Source organism: Athene noctua, chromosome 1 (genome assembly GCF_965140245.1).
Source record: "Athene noctua chromosome 1, bAthNoc1.hap1.1, whole genome shotgun sequence".
Taxonomy (NCBI): Eukaryota; Metazoa; Chordata; class Aves; order Strigiformes; family Strigidae; genus Athene; species Athene noctua.
The window spans coordinates 95,421,751-95,438,408 of record NC_134037.1 but is presented as its reverse complement, the minus strand read 5'-3'; the positions used below and the strand labels follow the sequence as shown (position 1 = coordinate 95,438,408).

The window sequence follows — 16,658 nt, the reverse complement described above, 5'->3', positions numbered from 1 at the left end:
ATATCAATCAGATCTCCTTTAGTTACAAGTTTACTGACTTCTCCAATAGGCTTGTAAGGCAGGATAATGCTAAACAAAAACTGAGTTGAATCTCCTAAGGTAAATTATATTTGTCTGTCTAATGAGGTGAGCCAGAGGATGGTAAACAGAAAGTCAGTGGAAATTACAAGGCGGAAAGCAAAGGTGAAATCGCTTTTTTTAATAAAACTATTATGAAGCTGCTGTAGATGAAAACCAGCATAAATTGTAATTTGTGTACATGTGCATGTTTGGGTGAACATCCAAAGCTGAACTTTAAAATTCAAGTACAAATCTGCTATTTACTAGACACAACTGGTTTGAGATGGTTGTAATTTTGAAAACTCCAGAACAAAAGCAGCACGTTCCTGAATTCCATGATTAATAAAGAGTCATAAGACAGAACCACCAGTCAGGAGGCTGATAAGGTACAGTGCTTCTGCACACAGACTATTTATGGCAAAACTGTCATCTTAAGGTTCTCGAGAGGAGCTGTAGAAAAGAAGGGTTCCATAATGAAGTGGTCTTGGAAAAAATGGGGCCCAGAAAGGAGGTGAAGATCCTGGTTGGAAGATCATGGAAACAGGGGAAGATCCTGGAGATCAGAGAAATGCATGTAGACAAATGCTGGATGATGCCAAGAAACCTTGTCAAGTAATGCCAAATCCTGGGAGCTGCAAGCAGCTGCACAGCACAGAAACCAGCATGACTTTTTGCCCTACCTTCCCACACCAAGAATGAAATCCTTGCTGGGAAGAGAAAACAAGACTAAATAAAACACTAGAGGAGGGAAGGAAGTGAGGAAGCATATCTGCGAAATGAACAAGCAGGGTAAAAACTCTGGTCTCACTGGCTCTTAGATAAACCCCAGCACAGAGATCCACTAAGGGTTGTTTACTCTGCCGCACCTGTGACAGAAACTTACTAGAGATTGTCATTCACAGGAAGAAACATTCAGCACAGGTTAAATCAGGGAAATATTTCCCCAACCAAGCAGTATGAGTACAACACTGACTTGCTCACACTTCCTAACAAGTCCTAATCAAAAATAATATAAAACCTTCTAGTCTCAGGAAAAGTCTTCTGGAAAGACAACATCCATTAATTCAGAGGCTTCACAGGTGACAAATATAGAAGAAAAAAATATTCTCTCTAAAAACTTTGTGTAAGCACATCCATCTTGTTTATCACCATAAATTGGCAAGTTACATAGTTTCTGCCTGTGGACTTCAATAATACAGATATGTTGATTCCATTTGATTCAGCTCAGTTAATCTTTGCAGCATTTGCTGTGGCTATTCATTTGCAGCAAAACACTTCAAACTGTTGAAAATCTGCGGCTAATCCCTAATGAACAGTAAAGAGATACTGGTGCAAATTGACTAGCTTTATATGAAATTGAAGGGTTACCCAAAACTTTATCTTGTCTATCTTCTTATTCAACGGCACTACTTAATTTGTTATGAAGGTGTCAAGATTAAAACTGAGATTACACGGACAAATGGAAAGTCTGGAGATTTAGAATCTGCATATGAAAACAGACACATAGAGAAATCGGCTGGAGACATGCAGTATAGGACTGACATAATTTTCTTATTAATAAACCACTGATAAAGTTTGGACTCCACTGAGGGTAAAACTCCAATTGCTAGGAAGGGACAGGCAAAAGTTACTACACTGACCTTGGAAGAGCTGACTGACAGAATCACAGCTATTACATATAGAGATAAAAAGATAATTAGGATTATTCTTCACTCTTTCTGCTTGCACTACTAGTAGGGGTAGACTGACCCTTACCACAATTTGTTTTGTATGTAAAGAAGTGGAATGAGACCACTAGCTTATTAAACATGTGCTTCTGAAAACTTATTGAAGCCTGCAAGTTCCAGTCAACAGAAGCCTACATGTGAAGCAAGAAAGAGAAGTAAAATTTTCTTCTGCACATCTCTGAGAGTTCCTCTTATATTACCTAAGAAACAAATACTGAGGTTGATGTTTTCTTCATCAGGAAACAATCTTTTCAAGTTAAATTTTATTGCTATCAAATGTTCTCTGCTATTTCTTCACACTTACTATAGTCAGTCAATTCATACAGACTTACACAGTATCTGTTTTACCTGCATAATGTAGTTACATTCCAGAAGCTCCATTTTTGGATTAAGGTTTAGTTTCATATATTTATATGCTGGTTCAAAAATTCCATCATACAAACTTTGTAAAACTTCAGCTTCTTGAGAAGACCGTCTTTTCAGCCATGCCTGAAAAACATCCACAAAATTTTTCTGTATAAAATGTATAACAAAGTAAAGTTAAGAGTAGCCAGCTATGAATATCTTACTTGCAATATTGGTCTCCAGTTGAGGGCAGAAGAACTGATGTAGACCATACCCATTCGAGAAACTGTTGCTGGAGAAGCATTCTCAATGTTGTGGACCTCAAATAACAGTTTACATGTAGGAGACATAGGAATTCGATCTCCATTTGCTAGAGTGAGGGTCTTGTTATCATCCAAAACTGAATTTAGATTCTCAATCCAGATTGCATCTACAGGACCATCTAAAACCAGAAACACATTTTCACCTGGAAAAAAATCAAAGGAGATATAGTTCATATTGTCACGGTGAAAGAGAAAAAAAAAAAAAGTTTACAAAAGATGGTCTAGAACGTAAATAATGTATAAAAATGTACTTTATTTATTGTAATTTCTGCCATCTACACAGATGCTCATTACTGTCTACATTGTATACCAGTTTAAGGAACTACTTCTGAAACAATTAGTAGTGAATGAGGGCACAAGTTTTAGAATGTTGAACATCTGTGGTGAGATTAGATTGGCTGGCTGCCAGACAGACACGGTGCCACTCTCTCCCTCCCCCCCCTCAACGGGACTGAGGGAGAAAATAAGGTGAAAATGCTTGTGGGTTGATATAAAGATAGGGACATCATTTATCAAGTACTGCCATGAGCAAAACAGACTCAACTTGGGGAAAATTAATTTACTGCAAATTAACATAAACTTGGATGATGATAAAAAACCCCCAAAAACCCTAACACACCTTTCCCTCACCCCTTTCTTTCTCTAGACTCAACTTCTTCCTTCCCAAACTAATCTAACTCTTCCTCCTTCCTTCCCCCACCTCCCACTCCTGATCAGCACAGAGGGAATAGGGAATCTGGCATTTTGTTGTTAAAATAAAGGTTCTTTGGGCAACTAAAAAAAAGGCATTGAATATTTGCAGATCCCATTTAAGTTAATTAAAACTATCATCACTCATCAATTCTGAAAATCTAGGGTTTTTTCTTTCATTTTGAAACATATAGATAAAAATGCCTAAATTTGGCAAATTCTGAAATTCTGGTTTTGTTTTGAATATAGAAAATTTCCAGTACAGAAAATAGAGATATTTCCAATACAGAAAATTCAACTTTCATATTAAAGAACCTCCTTCTAGGACAGTTCCCTAGAAGGATTCTCTTTCTTTAATATAAATAGATTTTTTTCAGATACAAATGAATCACTGTGAAAATGAATTTAAGTATTCCAATCCTAAAATATTTAAATATAAATATGGGTAATCAACATATGAAAAGATAGGAAAAAACCCATTATTTTAAAGCTAGTGCATTTACTGCAAGTAAATCTACATTATAATTTATCAGCTTCCAAATAATATATGTGCATTGTAGAACTCAAGTGGCAAGGAAACAAACACTTTTTAAAATTTAGATATACTACTGACATAATAAATGTTAAACTGTTGCCCTTTCTTGAGAAGTTAACTGTAACCCCATTTATGTTCTCTATAGTTTCTCTAGATTGGATCGGTGGGCCAACATTAACGAGATGAGCTTCAACAAGGCCAAGTGCCAGGTCCTGCACTTGGGCCACAACAACCCCCTGCATGGCTACAGGCTTGGGGAGGTGTGGCTGGAGCTGTCTGGGAGAGAAGGATCTGGGGGGCTCTAATTGACAAGCAGCTGAACATGAGCCAGCAGTGTGCCCGGGTGGCCAAGAAAGCCAACGGCATCCTGGCTTGTATTAGAAATAGTGTGACCAGCAGAAGTAGGGAGGTGACAGTCCCCCTGTGCTCTGCACTGGTGAGGCCACACCTGGAGTATTGTGTCCAGTTTTGGGCACCTCAATACGAGAGAGATATCGAGGTGCTGGAGCGAGTGCAGAGGAGAGCAACGGAGCTGGTGAAGGGCCTGGAGAACAGATCCTATGAGGAGAGATTGAAGGAGCTGGGATTGTTTAGTTTGAGGAAGAGAAGGCTGAGGGGAGACTTCTCTTACAACTACCTGAAAGGACATTGTAGAGAGGTTGCTGCTGATCTCTTCTCACAGGTGATTAGTGACAGAACAAGAGGGAATGGCTTAAACCGGGGAGGTTCAGACTGTATATCAGGAAAAAAATTTTCACAGAAAGAGTGGTCATACAGTGGAATAGGCTGCCCAGGGAGGAGGTGGAGTCACCATCCCTGGATGTGTTTAAGGGTCATTTAGATGAGATGCTGGGGGATATGGTGTAGGGGAGAACTTTGTAGAGTAGGGCTGATGGTTGGACTCCATGATCCCAAGGGTCTTTTCCAACCTGAATGATTCTGTGATTCTCAAAAGGGAACTTCACCACATTTGCAAATTCAAGATGCTTTTTTCAACATTTCATTCAAGAGGTATTTTTATAATACCACACACAAAGTATTTACATACCCTTTTTAGCTTTCAGGGTTTTCCTCCACAGCGTAGAAAAGATTCCATCTGTCCAATCATTAGTTGCAGCATCTAGTTTTCCAAACATCTGAGGAGCAGTAATAGCTTTGGGGTTCATACGCATTTCTCTGTGAGGTTGGCCACATTCTGTCAGTGCTCTCATTAATATAGTTATGACCATTGTTTTTCCAGATCCACTAGGTCCAAGTGTCATCAACCCATGACGTACTAGAGAAGTTTCATACAACTGTTAAAAAAATCAAAATATTTTAAGAAATATATGCTTTTGGAAGATTTTTGTTTGCTTTTAATAAGTTTTATAGTCTGTGATCACAAATGTATTGCATCTACAAATTATATGCTCAGAATTGAAATCAGCACACCTGTGCCGATTTTGAGTGTTTTGTGGAATATTACATTCCTTCACTCTCTGATCTTCTGAGCACCAAGCAAATTTACTTTAAAACAGTTTACAGAACTAAATCTTGCCTAAACTTTTTGAAGTAACTGAAAATAATTTTACCAGATTTTAAAAAGGATTTTCTGTATTATTCAAAATGAAAAATTAATAGTAGCAAAACATTAATGCAACAGAAGAATGACTAATTACTACAGTGCTAAAATACCTGAGTACATGAAATAAACACATGGACCACAATTACTCCAGGACTGCAGATGGGTTTGGGTTCAGGAGAGTTCTTTATTAAATTTTCTATTTTTCATTTAGTATTAGCTTTAGGTTTGCCATGGAAGTGGCAGGGTCTGCCTACACAAGTACCTCTTTTTGAAGCAACTGAAAGCAACAAAAAAGTGGTAGTCCTCCTGGATGACAGAATCTTATAAGGAGAAGCATATATAGCTGCTTCCTCGGCAAGCTGAATAAAAGCTTGTATCAGTCCAAGGAGGAAGATCTACAGGCACCACAAATCCAAACTAAGATCGAGTCCACCGTGAATCTGACCATTTCAACCTTCTTATTTCCAGTGGAACATAGAATTTGTTAAAGCACAAGCAATCCTCCTATGGCCAGTTTGGCAACAAGAAATATTAAGCTGTGAATAAAACTGTAAACATAACTTTAAGCAGAATGGTCAAAAGTGTTTTCTCCCATGCAAAATTTCTGGTGGTCAATGTGAAGCTGTGTGAAGGACAATATGGATCCAGGCTACAGAATGTGGAGCAAAACCTTCTGTAAATTATGTGGAGTCTGAGCAGAGCCATAAATACATCTCTGGTTTGATGACAGAGACAATATATTTTAGCTGCTGTGAAGTAACATAAGGCAGAATGTTTCACTTTGTAGAATACTGTAATGCATTTTATCGTTTGTTCTCATTCAATAAATCAAAGGTAGTTTTGGGGTTTTGAGCTAGACAAGTTTGTAAATTTTCAGAAATCTGGTAATAAGCACAAAGGTCAGAGTGCCTTTCTTGGTTTACACCTAGTTTCTTTTAAAATACTTAGTTCATAAGAGCCAACAATATAGTTTCTAAGACTGTACAACCAATGAACAACCCTAGTACTTCCAGGCCTGTAGTTTCAGAAAGTCTCTATTCTGAGGTTGTGTTTCAAGAAGATGCAAACATACTTCCATAGAGTAATGTTCTTAATTATCAGTTGTTGTAGCTATACTCTCAGCTTAGCAATCAGTAAAATTACAAATAAATGCTTCTAGAGCAATATAGTTTTTAGCCATTAAAATGGTAAAGGCTATCAGTCTTAAACATTAACAGTGTTTAACAATTATCCAAAAAGCAGGGATAAGTAAAATATGACAACTAGAAAACAGAATAATTCTCTGGTTGACAAATTTCACAAAGCAAAATTCAATTTAGTCAATTAATAGAAATTTTAATGATAAATAAATTTTAATAATTAAGGCTACAAACTCCATCTCAATGAGTAATACAGCCAATAAAGTAAAGCTGATAACTGTTTAAAGCATGGTATTACAAGAAAAAGTGTTCACACTTGTTACCTGCATGCAGAAAAAAAAAAGAATCAGAGAACACAGGAAACCAACCAAGTCATAATGTTTAAAGAAATCACTGTCATCAATCATTAAAGTGTGTTCTCAAAAAAGTGTAGAACAAAAAGAGAGAAGATCAATAATGCTCTAGTTACCTTTCTAGCTTGTCAATTTATAATTGTTTAATGATTGTCTAATTATTTATTTCTTGAGCTGTTAGTCTGTTGCATTTATTAAATTTGCTCTTTAAAAGATGATGTGTATAGGGAAGTGTGTTGGTGTAAAGATCATCAGATCATCAGTTAACTGTCTTTAATAATAAACACAAAGTTAGTTTCAAACATGATTGCATGTCAGAAGTATGGCTGTCAGCCATTTAAATGTTATGTTGGAGTACCGGTCCAAAGAGCCATTTAAGCACCTTTTTTCCTTCATATGAAATAACTACATATTCATTAATCAACAACATGTCGTAAAGATTATCCCACATTAAACACAAATCATCATGATCCAAAATTACAGTTTAATAATTAAATAATTAGTACTAAACATAATGTCTTACAAATAATCTGAAATCAGAATAATTTCTTGTAACACCTTCAAAATTTTTTCTCTTTTGCTTTTCAATCAGAACACAGTCCAGGTCTGAAGAGCTTGCAACACAAGGTAAACAAAACATATGACACTCCTTGCAAGCTGCCAGCACACAGGGCCTATTTCTCTATTCCTCGAGGGGAAGAACCAAGTGTTTTTCATGATAAAACTAAACAACTTTTTGTTTTATGTAATAATATTGTTTGCAACAACTTTTTGCTACACATCGACTTATTCATGTATTTTCTTACTCATTTTTACTAAAACTCTTCCATGCAGGTAACAGAGGAACACATATTCCACTTAGGTGGGGGTCTTTCCACAGTATTCAGGGGGCTAATACACTTCAGAAAGTGGCTAGCTGTGAACACTACAGACACAAATTGACAGTAGCTGGGCTGTCTGCTCAAACTTATCATGAAGATTCTTCTTCATTACAGACACATATTTAAGTCAGAAATACGTACCTCTTACATTTTTCTTTGCCCTTATAAAGGTCTTTTAGCTCTCTCCTCCTATTTAGCAGGAGATGTGCCCTGGCTAAGCTTCTTCCCATTCTTTATTTGGTGCTTTGGTCTTCAAAATACCTCCCAGTCCTTCTTATGCCCTCCTGTCCTCAGTCTAGGAAACTCATGTTAAGACACCGATGAAGGTGCCTTGCTGCTTCATTCAGATAACTTAGATGCACTACCATATCTGGGAAAGGCTGGGTTAATAGCATGCTTTAGGGTGGTTTTTTTTTTTCTTCTTCTGGATTATTTAAAGAAATAAAAACCTAAGTCCCTTGAATTGGTCTTCCTTAACGTGATGTACACACAACCTCCATTTTTTCCCATATTAGTCAGACAGTTAATGTCGAGTCAGACAGTGGTTTAACTAGTAAAATGGTGTTCTGACTCCTGTTGCTAAAAACGTTTCGAAAAAAAAAAAGTTTTACCTGAACAAGCTTAAGATTCCATGGTGGATGGTTAATCAGTCCTGCCTCTTCAACCTGATTAGCTACTGCAGCCTGAAGCTCAGCATAGGTATTACTGTCCAACTGTAACCCCGGAAAGAGATCATTGACAAGACTGAGAAACAAAGGTTCATCTTCATCTATCTGAAACAAAAAAACGTTATTAAGTGCTTAAAACATGGTTATCCAAAGAATTTTCTCAATCCAAAATTAATCTCTATTTTAAAATAAAACAGTAAGAATATATTTTCTAAGTACAGATACTCATGTTCATAAACACAGCCAGCCAACAGGACAGCTCACTACGAAACTGGCATTTTGAAAATGTCATCCATATGCCATGCGAGAAATAAATCCAAACCTGAAAGAAATTTCCCAAATAGTAGACACTGGAATCTATTTGTAAAATCAATTTGTAAAATGCTTGCAGCATATATTCGAAAGAACATCCTATCTGGAAAGAAATCTTTAAAAGTAGAATTTCGTGGATACTCAAATTATTCAGTTTATTTATGGTACAGTAGACAGTCTGTACATAAGTCAGTACATAAAATGTCACACCCACAGCTAAGCCACTATTAACTTATTTGAACCATTGCACCCTGAGCACTGTTTACAAGTCTAATAAACTCTCATTGCTGTTTAATGATAATATGATTATCATGTTTCAGTTTTTAAGAAAAGGATGTCTAATATTTTTTTCCTCATTTTCTACAAAACCCCATAAAATATCTAGTAGACTTGCCTCTACATGGTGATAAAATATTAAATTAGATTCTTACCAGCTTAGAAAGATTCATGTCTCTTAACCCTCTCATAACAATACTTAATTCGCTTTCATCTGGCCTGGCCCTCTTTTGAGACCCAAGAGTCCTCAGTACTGAAAGGATATTCCTCAGACCAAAGTCATAATGGACCTAGAGAATGGAAAAAGTCTTATGCTTCAGTAACAAGTTCTCTAGCTTTATTTCATCAGGATGTCAAACCTTACGTACATGTTATACAGTATAGTCGCCCTGTGTGGAAAAGGTAGCTAAAATAGGAATTGTTGATGTTTTTTTAGGATTTATTCTATTAAAATAAATGAAGGATAATAAGGTTATTTTCAGGAAAGTGTGGGAGAGGTTATAAGGTTTTTCTTTTCTAGTTTAAATTTAATTGACTTCACCATTTATAATGACATACAGCAATTATTTTGAAGCTCTGTATAGCAGGGTTTGAAAAAAATAATAGTGCCATTCCAGACTGGGTCTTTCCAACTGAGGCAGCAGTGCTATGGGGAGAAGGGCAACTTAAACTTGAGATGTTCCTCCTGTGGTTTCCAATTTCCAACTACTTTCTCTTGTCCTAGAAAATTCTTACAGAAAAAATGACATCTCCAGGTTAATTTTTACCTGGCTGCCATGTTTAGGCAGAGAACCTCATGCACTTGCAACTACAAACTATCGTTCTTTAACAAACAAATGTGTGTATGTGACTACATACGCATAAACAAGGTTATTTGTTAAAAAAATTGAGAGATATATTTCTTTGAATTATATTTAAACTACTTCACTGTTTTGTAAAAAGCGTAAAAGTGATGCTTCAAAAACAATCTGTATGAACCAAAACCTAAGTGACAGTATTGTGTAAATAGGAAGATAAAGAGGAAGGGAATATACTACCTGCTTAGTGAGCTGCTCCTCGCAAAGCTGATAAAGAACAAAGAATTTCTGGGACAAGATCACATTATCAATAAATCCATAACTTGCAAGCTTAACTCTTATAATTATCTGAAATACATTTTTTTAGAAATTCCATTAGTTTTTCTGAAGATAGGTAAGCAAAGTAAAAAACAGTATTTCAGTTCAGTGAGTAATAATACCTGTCTATCTGGAACCATCATTGCAACAGTTCTAAACTGAATTTTAAGATTTTCTGGTAGTTCTTGACGGCCAGCATATCCAGGATTCTATATAAGAAAACACACTGCATTATTATTTATAACAGTCAAAATCCTTTTATTTTTCAATTAGTAAATTTATGCATAAATACATCCATCTATTTAGAGTTAGAACACTCGTCTACTAATGATTAAAATGTGAAGGAAAAACTTCAGCCATAACTGTCAATTTAATAACCTATGCGTAATTAACAGAGTAATAGCTGAATTTCTTTATAAACAAGCCAACAAAGAGAATTTAAAAATTTCATGGAATACAATCTAGTAGTTTAATTTCTTCTAGTGTATTCCCAATGTGAATAAAGTCTTCATTACAATTTTGCACAAGAAGTAGGTTTTGTAAGACATTAAAAAGTCAGTGTCTTGCAAGAGTCAAATAATAATAAAAATTATAATAATGATGATTACAATAATAATAAAGGATAACAAGCAGCTTATAGTGAAGAAATATTAGAAAGCCCTCTATTTCTTGTGTCTAAAAGGCTAGCATTAAAGTACAGAATCTCACTGAATGTTTAATAACTTGTGAGTGAATTCTATCTGCTGAGGTAAGAATCATATAAGAAATTGTAATTCTATTTTAGCAACAGGATTGATTTTAATAATGGCTCAAGAATACACGCAGAATATTTTGTAATGACACAGTAAAAATAACATAGTCAACAAAATTAAAACATGAAAACTTTACAACAAAATAATATGGAAGAAAATTTTAATGACCAAGAAAGTTTGACTAATAGAAGATTTCTGGAAACATGAGGTGACATTTAAGAAATTAGAAGTCAAAAGATATTTATGACCTCCCCAGTTAAATATTATCCTGCACTCAAACATGCAGATGAAGATTTTAATTTCCCATAAAGTCATCTTGTATTTCCAGCTGCCTCGGCATTAGGAAACATATACTATAAAATTCTCTGCCCGTGAGATTACACGAATTAGTGTTATGAAGCCTCAGGAACCCTATGGCAACAAGACAGCATACTCTGAAAGCTAATATCCAAAATCCAGGAGTTTGCATTTCTCCCTTGGGTAATGGTTGTTAACTGGTGTAAAATTATATGTACTGCCTTGCGTATCTTTTTTGAACAGATTATCCAGTCAATTGTGGGACCTAACTTTGATCTATACATACTTCAAGTCTTTTTCAAAAATAGTCATTATAAAGGGAACAAAGCATCTCAAATACCACCCATAAAAGCTTCATTATATAAGAAGCACAGTTCTGTCATAATGCCCTCACCGATTCCAGGATTGCTGCACAGAGAAGAATGGGCCAGTTTGCCACAGAAGGCCAAAAGCAGACATTGAGCATTATATTTACCAGTTTAGACACATCCTGTACTGACAAATTAAATGATCTGAAAAATTTTTGCACATGTTTTGAAAGGACCTGTTGTCATCGCAGTCCAAGGAGGGTGGTTTATTCCAGAATAATTCTCCTGAAGAATTATTTTTATATACCATGTAAAGTACTCATTAGACAAGACATATATCCTTGAAAAATGTCTTTCCTATATCTCCTGATTTAAGTGTATGTTCTTTTTTTTTTCCTACAGTATCTTTCTCACTAATACTGTCAAAACATTTCAGCCTAAGGTAATAAAGCACATTAGTGTTTCAGTCCTCACAGTGAGCACAGAGAATTCCGGAACTTTGGTCAAACTTATTCTACACAATGAACTGCAGTACAGTAATGAAAGAAGACAATTATGAATGTTTTCAATAATTTTAAAGTAAAAACGAATGCATGCAATTCATGAATAATAAGATTATTTATGTGTTCCAGTAGTTTAATCTAATTCTGCAGCAACAGCATCACTTAATTAATAAAAATGTTTATTTTCACCTTGCCATGTGATTAACTTGTATATATTATAATTTCTCACTTCTCTGGAATTATTACTACATTTACCATTGTTAGGAAAATTCCAAACTCCGGATTTAAATTGACACAGTCTCCATCAGAAAAAATGAACTTCTTTTTTCTTTCTTTTCTTGCTGTTAAAATAATATAGATTTGTTGTGCTGCCACTGACAAGACAGGCAACTCAATTCGGTTGAATTCATCAAAACATCCCCAAGATCCAGACTGTGCAAGACCTAAAACAGGGACATAAAAATGTATTATGTTTTCTTCATGGATATTTGAGATATCTGAATTAGGTGAGTTTTCCTTCAAATAATTAAATAAGATTAGTTTTATGTATTGCCCAGTGGCCAAGGTTCTTCCTCCAATCCACCAGACTATTTTCATATCAACCTGAATAAATATTAGACAAAATGCTTAAAAGTGAATCAAAGTCAGAAAAAATCTTTTTTATATCTTGGGGCATTAGGCAGATCTTTCATCCAGATCTTTCTGTGGAAGTATTTACTGTAAAGCAGCAATTCAATTGTTTTCAAAAATCTGTATTTCTAATCTAATAAAAATAAGTGACTTAGAGCACAAAAGACTAACCCTAAATGTTACAACAAAAAATCCCAAGTTTTTCATTTTCATTTGGGTTTTCCAGCCTTCACAATGCTTTTAAATTAGTTTTTATTTGCCTCTTAAAAATCATGAAGGTTAAAATAAAAACTAAATATAAAAATAAAATAAAAATTATTTTTGCACTAACTGGGGTTATAAATAAAACTCTGAATCTCACAAGACAGAAAATACTAATCTTAGAGCATATATCTCTATGCATAAGCATCACGATTTTAAGACCATACTAAACTTCAAGCTCTTCATATAATGATACATGACATTAACAACGTACAAAGTGTGGACAATGCTCTGTGTGAACTTGTCTAAAAGAGAAGGAGAGGAAGACAGAGAAAAAAAATAAAGAGAAATATAGAACCACTATATTAATAACAATAACATTTTCATAAAGGATTAATTTCAGAGTTGCCTAATTTCAGTTTGGAAACGTAACATGTATTTAATAGCAACTAAGAGAATTGTTATTCCTTTAGCAACATTTTATGAGAAAACCTGTAGCAGCATTTTTTTCAAATGATATTAAAGTACCTATAGGCAGTAGTTTTCTTTCATATATACTGAAAGCTAGCTATTTAAAAGTGAATAATCTAATTCAGTCAGGGTATACTATTATTAGGCAGTTAAGGCTAAATCATTTTAAAATTATTCGGTCATGTACTCAAATATTTTTAAAAATTTGAATAGCTTGGCTTTCAAAGGGGCAATATGTTTATAAACCCACAGCTTTAGCCACTTCCATGCCACAATTATTTGCTTGCTAAAAAAATAAAAAATAAAATTAAAAGAATCACTAATAGTTTCACCCCTTGCTTCTCGATACATACAATGCCATAACTTTGAAAAATGAACTGACAGAAATCTCATGAAGTTCAAGTCCTTTATCTGGAACACAATAACTCCATGCAGCAGTACAGGCTCAGTACTGCAAAGCAGTTTTGCAGAAAATGACCTGGTGTCCTACCTAACAACAAATTGAGCATGAAACCAGAATTTTGTCCTTGTAGCAAAGGAAGCCAGCTACATATTGGGCAAGAGTGTAGCCAGCAGGTTGAGGAAAATCATTGTTTGCCTCTACCCTGCACTTGTGAGATAGCAGCTAGAGCACTGTGTTCAGTTTGGGGCTTACCAATAGAGGAGAGACATTGATATACTTCAATGAGTCCAGCAGCTGGCTGCGATGGTGGTCAGTAGCTAGACAACATGACACAGACAGAGGCTGAGAGAACACAATTTTTTGAGCCTGAAGAGAAAGCTAAGGGGAAAGACTATTGCTGTTCATAACTAGCTAACAGGAGGTCCTCAGAAATTGGAGCCAGGCTCCTCTCAGAGGTGCAGTGGAAGAAGAGGAGACAATGGACACTGGTTTCAATGTGGCAAATTCACAGTGATTAGAAGTGTAAAAAATGTTACCATGAGGATGGTCAAACACTTGAACAGGGGCCAGGAGGTGTTTTGGAATGGCCATCCCTGGAGATACTCAAAATCCAACATGAATAACATCCTGAGCAACCTACTCTAACTGCACCTGCTAAATGACCTGTGGAGTTCTCCTCTACTGTACATGAAGTCTTACCTTTGAAAATCCTACCCAAACCTCTGAAGTCCATTTGATCAGAGCAGTTAAAGACTACTACATATTTTCCCAGAGCCTTTCCCATGTCTTTTGTCGTTTCTGTTTTACCAGTTCCAGCTGGTCCTGCTGGAGCTCCTCCCATGTTCATTCCCAAAGCCTGAGCTAAAGTTATATAGCACCTATAAATATTAATTCATATTAATTTATTAAATCACATGAAAGATATATGCGCATATATGTAATATAGAAATGAGTTATGCAATACATTCTACAGCTCTTATGTCAAAACATTACTTCATAAAGCAGTTCCATCGATTTCTATGAGTGCAGGAAGTTCAGAGTGGTAAAGTCACAAAATGCAGCATTTAAACATCACTTATAAATGCAAACAATTTTATCTGGTGTTAATCTAGTTTGTTACAAACCATGAATATCAGACAAGCTAAAAATTGAATGCACATCACACAAAGGAATTTAATCGTCATTAACTCTCTTCACAGCTATAAAAAGCAGATTCTGCTCTTAAATTCTGCTACCTCATCATATTCTGCATTGTCTTAATGTGTATACATTTTGTTAGGTTACCTTTGTCTAAATTCTCTAGTGTGAAAGAATAAGGATATATGGCCCCTTCCACAATTACAAGTAAAAAATATTTACAAATCTAAGGAAAAAAAACCCCTAAACTTTACCTGTTTTAGTTATGAGTCTTAGTTACGATTTTCATTCATGGTAAGTTGAAACATTAACAGTAAAGTTAAAGAAATTAAATTACAAAGTTCCTATAGAAATGATGGGGTATCTTCACTGTCAAATAACTCAACATACTCTGAACGTATTTCTAACTAAAGTATTTCTGGTTTTAATCCATAATCAAACAGTTTAATAACTAACTCGTTTCTAAATTTTAGCTGGAATCACTATAATACATTATGCCAAACTTTCACTGCAGGGACCTTGATGTTTTCTACCAATAAGAAACTATTAAAGTGAAATAAAGGTTTTACTTCACAGTTCCATTGGGGTCAAGGGAAATTTTGGGGTAAAGTTTAACATTTTAACATCAAAAATACTTTATTGTTGAGGGCAGTACAGTTCACTGCAGAAACATATTGAACTTTCCATATTGTCACAATAGCAGTCCTGCCTCTTCTTGAGGAATAAAGGTGTTGAAAAAGCTGTACAGAGCCACACTCCACATAGGTAGCAAAGTAAATGATTGCAGGTTGGAAGTTTTTTTGGTTCTTGAGGGGATCTTTTTGCAATTGAAGTACCTTTTGACCTTCTATTTTCTCATTTGGTCAAAAGTGACATCTCAAAACAGGAATAAATGGAGGAAGAACAAGAAAAGCAGCCAAGAAATTCCCAAGAGGAAAAAAGAAAAATAGTTCTCATTGTTAAGCCACATTTGAAACAAAATTAATGGTCGTTTGCTTGTGTGGCTACAGAAGAATGGCAGGTGAGTGCATAGAGCTGGAACTCTGTTAGCATCTGGATTCTTATGGCCAAATCTAAACTGTTTTCCAGAACTAATAAGATGACAGACACTGACTGGTTGTCTGAGACTTTCAAAGACATCGGTAGCCACAAAATCTTTACAGAATCCCTTATTAAGGAATTTTAAATATGTGACCTAATCTTTTCTTCAGTATAGAAACACTGCTAAACTATACATTACTATATAACCTTAAAACAATTCATTTATGTTACTAAACTTTAAGACTGAGCAGTGATTAAACTTTTCTAGGAATTATTAAGTGTACAAATCAATGAGACTATTTTACCTTTTCTAAAAGAGTATGATAAGCAAACATATGAGAAGATTTTCATGAATGACCTATCCCACACAGGACTTAATTCACAATGTCCCTCTTTGAAGATATATGTTAAATAAACACTATATATATTAGAAGTATTCATTACGTATAATTGTTTTTCTAACCTGTCTGTAAGAGGTGTTATAACCAGACGATCAGTGCAACCCAGAAATTCATTTTGGTAAACAAAATCAACATCTGTAATGGATACCAAGACTTGATCAAAATCCTCTTTAAAGTAGAATCTAGACTGCTTTAACCATTCAAAATCAGTTGGAGATTTGATCTGCATTTTTACCTTAAAGGAAAGCAAACAAATGTATATAATTGAGCATCCACATTTATTGTCTTTGATAACTGTGTTGAAATAATTATTTGTATGAGAATATGTTCAGATGTATGCTAAACTGATATTAAAAAAGGTCTTGACTGCTTTACCTGACCATCAGAAAAATCTGTATTAATCACATAAATCTTGAATTGTTTTGGTAGTGTAGCTCACCCTGCAAGTGAAATTAGTGAACAATACACTGCTAAATCCACCAAACACACTGGAACAAAGGGCATGATGGAGGAAGGATCTGACTGA

General features: G+C 35.1%; 1 protein-coding gene across 1 annotated transcript in view; it reads right to left on the bottom strand.

Moving 5' to 3' along the window:
* Nucleotides 1-16,658, bottom strand: part of DNAH8 (dynein axonemal heavy chain 8) — a 151,391-nt gene that overhangs the window by 69,047 nt on the left and 65,686 nt on the right. The window contains exons 42-51 of the mRNA XM_074925831.1: nt 16,195-16,367; nt 14,253-14,431; nt 12,104-12,291; nt 10,111-10,197; nt 9,911-10,018; nt 9,029-9,163; nt 8,229-8,390; nt 4,729-4,975; nt 2,357-2,598; nt 2,136-2,276 (exon numbers count right to left, since the gene is read on the bottom strand). Coding sequence (XP_074781932.1) covers nt 2,136-2,276; nt 2,357-2,598; nt 4,729-4,975; nt 8,229-8,390; nt 9,029-9,163; nt 9,911-10,018; nt 10,111-10,197; nt 12,104-12,291; nt 14,253-14,431; nt 16,195-16,367 — 1,662 coding nt within the window. The remainder of the gene's footprint in view (nt 1-2,135; nt 2,277-2,356; nt 2,599-4,728; nt 4,976-8,228; nt 8,391-9,028; nt 9,164-9,910; nt 10,019-10,110; nt 10,198-12,103; nt 12,292-14,252; nt 14,432-16,194; nt 16,368-16,658) is intronic.